The 12,691-nt window shown below is 46.0% G+C and overlaps 1 protein-coding gene across 3 annotated transcripts in view; it reads left to right on the top strand.

The window, feature by feature from the left end:
• The first annotated feature begins 1,520 nt into the window (after positions 1 to 1,520).
• The window catches only part of CC2D2A (coiled-coil and C2 domain containing 2A), a 133,443-nt gene continuing 122,272 nt past the window's right edge, over positions 1,521 to 12,691 (top strand). For all 3 annotated transcript variants that reach the window (XM_081593999.1, XM_081593901.1, XM_081593803.1), the window contains exons 1-3: positions 1,521 to 1,683; positions 10,047 to 10,106; positions 12,565 to 12,648. In XM_081593999.1, the coding sequence (XP_081450125.1) occupies positions 10,068 to 10,106; positions 12,565 to 12,648 (123 nt within the window). In that variant the 5' untranslated portion in view covers positions 1,521 to 1,683; positions 10,047 to 10,067. The remainder of the gene's footprint in view (positions 1,684 to 10,046; positions 10,107 to 12,564; positions 12,649 to 12,691) is intronic.

The following is a 12,691-nucleotide window of genomic DNA, read 5'->3' as shown; positions in this document are numbered from 1 at the left end:
CTACTTGATTAGGGCCCAGCTTAATGACCTCACTTTAAACTGATTACCTCTGTAAAGACCTTGTCTCCAAACAACGTCACATTCTAAGGTTCTAGGGTTTAAGACTTGAACATATCTTTCTAGGAGACACAATTCAGCTCAGCACACTGCATGGCAAAACCCTGAGCCTCTCTGAGGTGCTGCTGAGCAGACCAGCTCAAGTCCTCATTCTGGTGCCTACCTGACTCACCCCACCCCTCCTATACACACACACACAGATGCACGCACACATGCATAAATACACACACACAGATACACACACACACACTCATAAATACACACAGATGCACACACATATGCATAAATACACACACAGATGCACACACATGCATAAATACACATGCACAGATACACACACACTCATAAATACACACACACAGATGCACACACACACACACGCATAAATACACACACAGATGCACACACATGCATAAATACACATGCACAGATACACACACACTCATAAATACACACACACAGATGCACACACACACACGCATAAATACACACACAGATACACACACAGATGCACACACATGCATAAATACACATGCACAGATACATTCACCCAGGCACACATACACGCATAGTCACACACACAGACACCTAGACACAGACTCTTAGACAGACACACACACAGAGACACACACACAGAGATGCACACACACACATAAATACACACATACAGATACCTACACCCAGACACATGTATACACACACATAGACACTTGGACAGACACACATACACATATACGGAGACACACAGAGACACATAGATGCACCCACATACATATACAAAGATGTACGCACAGAAATACAAACACAGACACACACAGATATATACACACACAGAGACAGATAGACCCAGAGACACATGCAAACACACACAGACACAGATCCCCAAACAGGGACACACAGAAGGACCCAGATACACACATACACATGTCCTAGCATACTTGGCGTGTGGCTTTCTTTGGTCAGTCATGCTAGTCTTCAATCATTGGCTTTGCCTCTTTTTCCATTTCCTTTGCTTTTTGAGCCTTCACAGTGATCTCCTTTTTCAGTAAGTTCAGGGTGATTCAGAGAATAAGCAGAGTCATCTCGCACATTCAGTTTTCCGTGTTAAACCAGGGAACAGTCCACAGCAACCTCAGGGAGCATGCAAGGCAGGTGAGTCAGACATCCTCACCCTGTAAGGAGGACCTGTACTGACTGTAAGCCACCCGCCTCTGAGCACAGCCTGTCATTGATCAGAAGTGCCCAGTGATCAATAATGTGAGGGAGGGGGCTGCTCTGAAAACTTGGTCTCATTTCTGCCCAGCTCCCCCAGGCTCGTTCTCTTTGTGCCTCTCCTGTAAGCTGTGCTCCTCTGCTCACTGTGAGTGTGTGCCTCTCTGCTAGAAGTAACCTGTCGCTTTAAAAGAAAAAAAAAAGCTGCGGAGTGACCTTCCTTAGGAACGGGTTGCTAAGCGGGTGTTTTTGCTGAGACGTGGCTGCAGCTTCCCAGGGAGCAGCCCAGGAGCCGCCCCAACACTCTGCCTTTGCCCTCTGGAATTTTTTAGAAGCATCATCAGGGAGAGCTGTCTTGCTCCACTTTCAGCCCAGAAAGCGGAATCTGCAAAGTGCCCTGAAAAGTTCCTTAAGGTAAATCAGTTCTTTCTGGGAGCAGGGCTGGAGCAGTGAGGTCCTGCTGGCGGCTAGCAGGCTCCGATCTCAGCCTCTCCCCGGGATACCCTGAGCCGATTTAATGAACTGTAAATGTAGGAGTCCTTGTCGTTATTATCTACGCTTTACTTTCTGAGATGAAAACATAGAGCATGACTCGGGCTGCTTTGATTAGAGCTACTGCCTGGTGCCTAGCTTGCAGGAACTGTGTGTCCAGCTCATGACAGCCCCTGGGGGAGAATGCCTTCTAAAATCTCCCTCTGCTTCCTTCCTGGGACGTGCACGCCATCCTGTTGCATTCCAGTCTCCCGGAAACACTGGTCGCAGGCTGCGTTTCTGGGTCTTTTCGTGCCAGTCGGTTCAAGGGGCGAAGTACTAGTTACTGCAAGCTTCACTTTCCTCAGCATTAGACAGAGGAAGGGCCGCTACAGACAAAGGCTGACTGTTCTCGCCAAGAGACAAAGAATTCTATCAGCTGCGAATTAAGCTGATCCTTTCCCTTCGTTGCAAAGAGGGGCTTACTGGATGTTCGTATAACCTTTTCTGCAAGTAAATTCAGCACCAGAAAGAAAACTCTGGCAAATGAAGCTCCTAGAGCTTATTTAAGGAGTCATTCAACCAAACATGCATTGAACAGAGCCAGGGCACTAGGCTTCAGCAAGGTGCTAAAGTTTAGAGTGTGTGAAAATGAGCCAGACCAGGTCAGGAGCTCAGAGTTTGCTGGAGAGACAGACCTATAAACAGATAATAACAGCGCAGGGAGATAACTTCCATAGGAGGTTTATGAAAGGCTCTGAGCGCTCAAAGCACAGCAGGATGACCCCCAGGGAGGGCCTGGGAGCACTTCGTTCATCCAGTGACTGCACTGGCCGTATATCACATCCCACAGCTCAGATGCGGTGTTTATATGTACTCTTTGAAGACCGTATTCACTATACTGAGCTGATAAAATGATTCTATAAAGCTGCTTGTCACTCACGTTTTACTATAGGAAGCAGTGGCTGGAAGAACTTGGAGAATTAGGTAAAGAAATCAAACAGGGTGTGTTTGGACCTGCCCAGAGGTCCACGCTTTAACAAGAAAAGACAGAAAAAGCTAAGTGCTGTCCATGGGTAGAAAAGGCTCATGGGCTTGAAGACAGAGGAAGGTTTCAGAAATACCCTAAAAGGAAACAGAAAGGAACCTGCCCTGGGCCCAGCTGAGGTATGGGTGAGCAGGGTTATTCATTCCATTGACTCAAAGTTGAGAACCAAAGGTGGTCTTGGGAGATTTGACATCACCTAAGGTCTTTCTTATGATTCTATGCCGCCCCCCCCCCCTTTTTTTACCCTCTCTATAAATTTCTTCTACTTTCCCCCTCTAAGATCACCTTTTCTTAAAAATAACACTTTTCAGTATTGACAGCCTGGTCCATGATAGGCAATTTACTACATATATTCTATCATTTGAAAGAAAGTGAAAGCGAAAGTCTCTCAGACATGTCCAACACTTTGCGACCCCGTGGACTATACAGTCCATGGAATTCTCCAGGCCAGAATACTGGAGTGGGTAGCTTTTCCCTTCTCCAGGGAATCTTCCCAACCCAGGGACTGAACCCAGGTCTCCCATATTGCAGGCAGATTCTTTACCAGCTGAGTCACAAGGGAAGCCCAAGAATACTGGAGTAGGTAGCCTATCCCTTCTCCAGGGTATCTTCCTGACCCAGGAATCAAACCAGGGTCTCCTTCATTGCAGGCAGATTCTTTACCAACCGAGCTATCAGGGAAACCCTGAGCCATGGAGATTTTATCATTTAGCCCTAATAAAACAATAACTTATCAAGGTAAGAATTACAATCACAAGTTTGCAGATACAGAAATGTATCTCAAAGGGCTGAAGGCATTGCTCCCACATCACATAACTGATAAATAGAGCTAGAATTTGAACTCAGCTCCATACAGTTGTTTACAAAGTCCTCACTCTTTCTATAAAACCATGTCTTCAGTGTTCTGGAGTAGGGTGCATATATTATATTATCTTTCTTTCTTTCTTTCTTGCTTTCATGGAGATATTAGAAGATCGAACCTATTATGTTATCTTTTAAGCAGCCAAGGTTGGAATGCCTCGCATACAATGGCACCCTTTTCGTATATTTTCAGTCCTTTTTCCCTGCATTCTATAGAATCTACCACAAGACGCTCTGGGTAGGACTCTGATCACTTGATGGCTCTCGGAGAGGGTCCCATTGTTTGGGTGAAGGTGTCAGTACATTCCTTGAAAAATATCTTTGGTTTCCTGCATTGAGTTAAACTAAATAAATCAGTGACCTAAAGTAGCCAAAGCCTTTGACTGTGTGGATCACAATAAACTGTGGAAAATTCTGAAAGAGATGGGCATACCAGACCACCTGACCTGCCTCTTGAGAAACCTGTATCCAGGTCAGGAAGCAAAAGTTAGAACTGGACGTGGAACAACAGACTGGTTCCGAATAGGAAAAGGAGTACGTCAAGGCTGTATATCGTCACCCTGCTTATTTAACTTATATGCAGAGTACATCATGAGAAATGCTGGGCTGGAGGAAGCACAAGCTGGAATCAAGATTGCCAGGAGAAATATCAATAACCTCAGATATGCAGATGACACCACCCTCATGGCAGAAAGTGAAGAGGAACTAAAGAGCCTCTTGATGAAAGTGAAAGAGGAGAGTGAAAAAGTTGGCTTACAGCTCAACATTCAGAAAACTAAGATCATGGCATCCGGTCCCATCACTTCATGGCAGATAGATGGGGAAACAGTGGAAACAGTGGCTAACTTTAGTTTTCTGGGCCCCAAAATCACTGCAGATGGTGACTGCAGCCATGAAATTAAAAGACGCTTACTCCTTGGAAGACAAGTTATGACCAACCTAGATAGCATATTAAAAAGCAGAGACATTACTTTGCCAACAAAGATCTGTCTAGTCAAGGCTATGGTTTTTCCAGTGGTCATGTATGGGTGTGAGAGTTGGACTCTAAAGAAAGCTGAGCGCCAAAGAATTGATGCTTTTGAACTGTGGTGTTGGAGAAGACTCTTGAGAGTCCCTTGGACTGCAAGGAGATCCAACCAGTCCATCCTTAAGGAGATCAGTCCTGGGTATTGATTGGAAGGACTGATGTTGAAGCTAAAACTCCAATATTTTGGCCACCTGATGGGAAGAGCTGACTCATTGGAAAAGACCCTGATGCTGGGAAAGATTGAGGGCAGGAGGAGAAGGGGACGACAGAGGATGAGATGGCTGGATGGCATTACCGACTCGATGGAAGTTGTTTTGGGTGGACTTAGGGAGTTGGTGATGGACAGGCAGGCCTGGCGTGGTGTGGTTCACGGGGTCGCAAAGAGTCGGACACGACTGAGTGACTGAACTGAACTGAAAGTAGCCGAAGTCCTTTCATAAGGGGGTAATGCTCTGTGCTTTTCTGTTGTAAATATTTCCGGAATAGTGGACTAAGAGAGACCAGTTACTGACATTGCAAAACAAGAGTGAATGTTGGGACAGAGAGGTAGGGGGCCATTGGGGAGGACTGTAGGGGTCAAGTTCTGAACATGACATTTAATAATCATAATGGCATATCCTGGAGCCTGTCCAAGCTTAGCCTCAGAGGAGCCCTCCATTGCCTCCTATGCAGAGGCCTTTACTGCTGGCTGGAAGTGTTACTGTGAGCCCTAGTGATAAGGTACATCTAGAAAGAGCACAAATAAGTCTACAGTGACCCACAGCTCTCATTTTGATGTTGCAGGAGGAATATATTATTAATGACACACACTCAATACGCATGATGATGACAAGCTGCATATTAACTTTAGGGAGTATTGATTTGTTTTCTCAGCAACAGTGTTCATAACAAGATAAATTTTGATGTCATTTGATTTCCTTGGAAACTCATTCAAAGGTAATGATCAGGAATACACGAGGAGGAAAAAAAATCAACCCCATTACGTTTTTCATGTTCTGCTTCTATTTCTTTCATCTGTAACATTTTAACTTATGGAGGATCTTTTTTTAGCTATTAAAACCGGTTCTTTTGTTTCCACTTCATAATTATCAGAGTTGTGGTTCAGAGAGTTCTCATGTCCTGTAGCATTTTATGTTGATTGTCTGCCCTCTGGTTCTCTCTAGATTACCTCCTCACTCTTTTATTTTTCTTTGCTGCTTGCGGCATTTCTCTTCCTCCATTTTTTGTAGGCTGTGAGAAGATCTGGACAGGAGACAATAGAATTTCAGATGTTTTATTCCCCTTGAACATTCTAACTCCTCGTTAGGGTCAAAGAAAGCTTGAGTGCTTCACATGAGCTGCTTACTACCCAAGTCCAGTTAAGATTCCAATTGCACAGCCATTAAGAAGGGCTTATAATATGTCAGCCCTGCCACTTCTCCTGTGTTCTCTCCTGTGATCTTCTCAGCAGCTCAAGGATGACAATGATGTGCTGAAGGGCTCCAGAATATGGCCAAGGAAGACTCGGCCAATAAAGAATGACTTAGTCATTCATTCAACAAATATTTATCATGTCTACTGGGTACAATAGTCCTAGGCCCTGGGGCTAAACAATGAGCAAACATTCCTGACCTCCTGTAAGTTGTGTTCTAATGAGAATGGGCAGATGGGAACAAATAAATATATATGCCAACAGGTGATAAATACCATGGAAAAAGAAATCCTTGTAAGGTGGTTGGGGAGCTCCAAGGGGGTGGTGGTGGGGGGTTGGTTATTGTAAGCATTCAGGGAGGATCTCTCTGATAAAATGAAATGTGAGCAGAGCCTTGAGGGAAATGAAAGAGAGAGAGAGAGTCAGGAAATGCTTTGGAAAGCGAGCTCTAAGCAGAGCCAGTGTGAAGGCTCAGCCAAGAAGATTCAAGTGCAGATCCTACAAGGCGTTATAGGCCATTGAAGGATTTTGAGCTTAACTCTGTTAAGAGAGGGAGGTCACTGGAGAATTTTGAGCAGAGGAATGACATAACCTCACTTACACATTAAACAATTCACTCTGGCTTCAATACAGAGAATGGATTGTGGGTAAGTGAGGCTGGAAGCAGAGAAGTCAGGAGAGTGTTGCTCAGTCATGTCCAACTCTTTGTGACCCCATGGACAATAGTCCATGGAATTCTCCAGGCTAGAATACTGAGTGGGTAGCCTTTCCCTTCTCCAGGGGATCTTCCCAACCCAAGGATCAAACTCAGGTCTCCCACACTGCAGGCAGATTCTTTACCAGCTGAGCCACAAGGGAAGCTGAAGTCAGGAGACTCTTACAAAAAGGCCCTGAGATACAACAGTGCTGGACCAGGGTGGCAACAGTGAGGTGTTTAGAGCTGGCTGGACTCTCAATATAATGTGAAGGTGAAGCAGGCAAGGTTTCTGATGGATTGGATGTGATGTGTCATGTAAGAGTCACAGAGGACTGAAGGATGACTCCAAAGTTTCTGGCCTGGCGGGGGAAAAATGGAGTTCTGTGCATTACAGCATGCAGGTGACACCACCCTTATGGCAGAAAGCACAGAAGAACTAAAGAGCCTCTTGATGAAAGTGAAAGAGGAGAGTGAAAAAGTTGGCTTAAAACTCAGCATTCAGAAAACTAAGATCATGGAATCTGGTCCCATCCCTTCATGGCAGATAGATGGGGAAACAGTGGAAACAGTGGCTGACTTTATTTTTTGGGCTCCAAAATCACTGAAGATGGTGACTGCAGCCATGAAATAAAAAGACACTTACTCCTTGGAAGACAAGTTATGACCAACCTAGATAGCATATTAAAAAGCAGAGATATTACTTTGCCAACAAAGATCCGTCTAGTCAAGGCTATGGTTTTTCCAGTGGTCATGTATGGATGTGAGAGTTGGATGGTGAAGAAAGCTGAGCGCCGAAGGATTGATGCTTTTGAACTGTAGTGTTGGAGAAGACTCTTGAGAGTCCCTTGGACTGCAAGGAGATCCAACCAGTCCATCCTAAAGGAGATCAGTCCTGGGTGTTCATTGGAAGGACTGATGTCGAAGCTGAAACTCCAATACTTTGGCCACGTCATGCGAAGAACTGACTCATTTGAAAAGACCCTGATGCTGGGAAAGATTGAAGGCAGGAGGAGAAGGGGACGACAGAGGACGAGATGGTTGGATGGCATCACCAACTCAATGGACATGAGTTTGAGTAAACTCCAGGAGTTGGTGATGGACAGGGAGGCCTTGTGTGCTGCAGTCCTTGCACTGAACTGTGCATTATAGCAAGGAAGACTGCAGGACATGCAGATTCAGGGTGATGACAAGGAGCTTGTTTGGGGCATGTTAAGCCAAGAGATCATCTTCCCAGGTAGTAGAGTGGTAAAGAATCCGCCTTCCAATGCAAGAGATGCAGGTTCGATCCCTGGCTCAGGAAGACCCCCTAGAGAGGGAAATGGCAACCCAATCCAGTATTCTTGCCTGGAACATTTCAGGAACAGAGGACCCTGGCGGGGTCACAAAGAGTTGGACACGACTAAGTGACTGAGCACACACAGAAAGGAAGGTGTCTGTCGAGCATGCGCATGCTTGAGTCTGGAGTTCTGGGGAGATGAGTGGACCTTGGTTTAGATATGGGGAGTGTCAGTAGGCAGACGGTATTTAAAGCCGAGAGACAAGACAAGCTCACAAGCGAGTGAGTTGAGGGAGGCTCTTCCCCAGACACTGTCCCGTGTGGTGCTCGCCAGACCAGCAGTTTGAGCGGGAGAAGCGGTGGGCAGGAGGAGAGCCGGGAAAGAGTGTGCCTGAGACGCCAGGAAAAGAAGGTATTGCAAGAAAAAGAAGACAATGGGTCACTTTCCTTACTCAGCGCCTCTGATGGGGCAACTAAGCTGAGGGTTGAGGACTGAACGTGAGACATGGTGATGTGGAGGTCCTCATGAAGAGGAAAAGCTAAAATTTTACATAACCTCCTTCTCCTTCTGCCTCTGTAATTCAGCTTGCCCCTTGCAAAGTCTGGATCACGTAGGTCATGTAGTCTCAGAAAGTGGGGACTCATAACACTAGGAACTGGAGTTTTATCTCACTCACCCTTGTCCTGCTCTTTGCAACTGCCCAGCCCCTGCAAACTTGTTTAATCATGCCTGTTCGTGTAAAGGTCAGGCACCCCTCTCCCCATCATAACTGCTGTTTCCACGCATGCACGAAACCCCTTAGTTTAAACAAGCCTATTAACAGCTAGTGTTGCCCACTGTAGTCTGTCTATAAAAACTCTCTAATCCCTTTGTTCAAGGCTCAGAGCTTGGAGTATTAACTCCTCTGAGCCTGCCAGCATAATAAACCTGAGTTCTCCAACTCTCCAAGTGTTTGGTTTCTCGAAGACTGGTTTCTGCAATACTCAGAGATGCTGGCAAGAGCACCGTTGGGGAGTGCTGGGCTCAGAACACTGATTTGGAAAAAGAGGGTCTGAGGAGTTCCTTGTAGAGGGCTAAACAATTGAGCGATGGGTAGAAAGAGACATGAAACCCAGAGAGAGTTTTTTTAAGGAAGCAGCCTTTGTACATGGATAGGAATGAACCCAAAAAGCAGGAAGAATGGATTATGCAGGTAAAAGGGGGAGACCGTCTGAATTAAGGTCCCGGACGGGGAGAGGGCGGAAGCGGTACCCAGGCAGAGACCCTTGTCCAGATGGGAGCAGGACAGACCACAGGAGCTAGTGGAAGCAGAGGGGATGACATGACTCAGTGGGGTAGGCAGGGGAGGGGAGGGGGCCTCTCTGGCCTCATCTCTTTGCTCTTGAAATGAGAACCAAGGCCAAGAGTAGTGAGGAGGGACAGGAAGGTGGACATTTGAAGGGAGAGGAAAGTGAAAGTCACTCAGGTGTGTCCGACTCTTTGTGACCCGATAGACTGTAGCCTGCAAGGCTCCTGTGTCCATGGAATTCTCCAGGCAAGAATACTGGAGTGAGTAGCCGTTCCCTTCTTGAAGGGATCTTCCCAACCCAGGGATGGAACCCAAGTCTCCTGCCTTGCTGGCAGATTCTTTACCATCTGAGCCACCAGGGAAGGGAGAAGAGAAATAATCCTTCCAGAGCTAGATTTCCACCAGGGTCATCGGACACCAAGGGCAGAACCCTCTCCTGTGCCCTGCCCCCTGCACAGGAAAGCCAGGTTCCTTGCCAAGCTCGTGGGGACAGAGGGTCCAGCCTCCTTCCTTCTCCTCTGGGGTTAGTGTCCATCAGGCCTGGGGCCTAAGAATGCATTCCTTGGGGCTGGACCGTCTACTCAGCTCAAACACTTCCCTAGCCATCAAGGTCAGCTTCAGAGTTGTCAATAGTAAGAAGAAAGATGTTTTACTGAGTTCAAAGGGCCTGACTTCTTCTTTGTTCTTTGCCTGTCAGGGAGGAGCCACCACCAAGAAAATGAAGTCCAAGGAAGAAAGAGTGAAAATAATTACAGAGGTGAGTGGTGGCTTAGATGCACCTGATGGATGTGTGAGTGTGTGTATGCACATGTGTGTCACACGTGTTGGTGAATGAGGAAGTCAGGCCAGCAACAAGCATTTCTTGCACGCCTACTGCATGTATAGGGCTTCCACAATGGCTCAGAGGTAAAGAATCCACTCACAATGCAGGAGACACAGGAGATGTGGGTTCGATCCCTGGGTCAGGAAGATCCCCTAGAGGAGGTCATGACAACCCACTCCAATATTCTTGCCTGGAGAATCCCATGGACAGAAGAGTCTGGCAGGCTACAGTCCATGGAGTCACACAGAGTCAGACTTGACTGAGCACACTTTGTCATCATTGCATGAATTCCAAGACAGCAGTTCTGTGTTATCACCTACGACAGGGCCCAGTTCTGCTGAAACACCTGGTCTCTAAAGAAATTCAACATGAATTCAACATGAAAGAAATTCAATCTAACAATTTTAGATTATGACCGCTAATAAAATCCCCATAGAGTCCTGCAATTTCTAACTCTTCTTGTGCAAAACATCATTAAACACCGTCTGGAGCAGAGGAGGAAGGCCAGCTCCAGTTTGGAGATTATAGACCACCAAACAGAAAAGAAAGTATTCCTCTTAGTCTTTGCATCTCTCTTGGCTCCAGAGCTCAGTAACTTGAGATCAAAGAGGCAGAAATGGGACAATATGCTGTTTTCAATAGGTACTTCAACAAGCCTGAAGGAATTCAGATCAGACCAGGAAGACTCACTTTAAGCAAGATAAGTACTAACAACTTACCTACATCTACCTGTGTTCATTCATTCATGCAACAAAGATGGCTTGTGCCTCTGGTCCCTGGCCCTACAACACTGAACAAAACCCTGAGTCCTCTTGGAATTGACATTCGGTCTAATTTGAGGTCCTACTGCACAGCTTTCCATTGATGGATGATCAAAACCTGATTGGAAAGCCAAAAAAAAAAAAATTATGAAGATGTCTCACAAGTCCATTCTAAGTCAATAAGAACTTTGACTTGAATTAAGAGCCACAGTTGCACATTCAACATTAATGTCTTATAATCCAGGTTCTTGAATTAAGAGCCACAGTTGCACATTCAACATTAATGTCTTATAATCCAGGTTGGTGAATTACTGGTAGGCACTGAAGAAGAAGCCTTAAAAGAGGGTAGGGCTTGCACCCAGAGGATATCAGTTCGATCAGGTCCTATAGACAAAGGGCAAGCCCAAGCCATGCCCCTTCCCTGGCTGGGACCTCAGTTCCCTCCTCTGCATTTAGGGCTCAGGTCTCCTCTAACCTGATGGCCAAGGACACTGATGTGTGGTTAGAGCCTAGCCCAGCAAACTGCATGCCATTTCTTTGAAACCTTACATGATTCAAATCCATGCTTTGTGTTCCAAATTCCAGTATAAGAATAGAAATTTTCCAATTTTAGGACAAAAATGTCAAATAAATGTGGTATAGGAGGAGAGGTTCTAGATTCATTTTGCAACCTCTTTTACACCCAGAGGTGCTTGTGCCCTGGTTTGAAAAACTCAGACTAGAAAACTTTAAAGCTGGAAACTAGAGAAGCTTCAGCTTTAAAAGCTTTTGACTACAAATTTAGAAAGCATCATGTGGAAAAAGAAACCAAATTGGTGCTGTTATAGGATTTCTCCCTTTTCAAAAAGACCTGCAAAAATTTCCATTAAGTCCAAACATCCATGGTGATTTCACATGTATCTTCATTAACCTCTACCTCATTGTAAGGCTGGGAGCAGAGAAGCCCAACCCTGGAAACCCTTAGGGTGATTCTGTCTTCTTGGGCTAGCGGCCTCCATCTGGGTCAGAACATCGGTCCTGGCAGATCCACTTGCTGGTGGCCTTCATGACATTATGACTTTTGAAGGAAGTCACCAGGCACCTCTGTGCCCACAAGGCCTGGAACACAGTGAAAGTGAAAAAGTCGCTCAGTCATGTCTGACTCTTTGCGACCCCATGGACTATATAGTCCATGGAATTCTCCAGGCCAAAATACAGGAGTGGGTAGTCTTTCCCTTCTCCAGGGCATCTTCCCAACCCAGGAATCGAACCCAGATCTCCCGCATTGCAGGTGGATTCTTTACCAGCTGAGCCACAAAGAAAGCCCCCTGGAACATAGTAAGCATCCAGTTAATGCCCCAGACCTGAATGAGCACCTGTGGCCATGGAATCTCCAACACCATCTCATTGACCATCTTTCCATTTGGATACAACTTTTCAAGAACGTGTGTCTTTGGAGCAAAGCAGATGGTGGCTGTGTAGCTCTGTCAACTGCCCCTTCACCCACATTCAGCATTAGTGGGTATAGGGTCCAGGCCAAGGTGGTCATTGGAACAGCTATGAATCCCATCCCTCTTCCTTTCTTGAGATTTTTTTTCCCAATTTACACACACACACTAAGTGACCACACTTCCATTTGCATTTTCACAAAGGAGTTCGTTGACAACGGTGAGGATGCAGAAGAAGAAAGACAGAAGAAGCCCTTGAAGGTTCCAAGACAAAAAAGAAAGAAGCAGGTAGGGACGGCAGAAGCCTATGTCTGCCTACTGGGCTGTCGGT

This window comes from Giraffa tippelskirchi, chromosome 1 (assembly GCF_054371585.1).
Source record: "Giraffa tippelskirchi isolate mGirTip1 chromosome 1, T2T-mGirTip1v1.2.pri, whole genome shotgun sequence".
NCBI classification, from domain to species: Eukaryota; Metazoa; Chordata; class Mammalia; order Artiodactyla; family Giraffidae; genus Giraffa; species Giraffa tippelskirchi.
The sequence above is the reverse complement of the archived record's forward strand: the minus strand, read 5'-3'. Positions and strand labels throughout refer to the sequence as shown.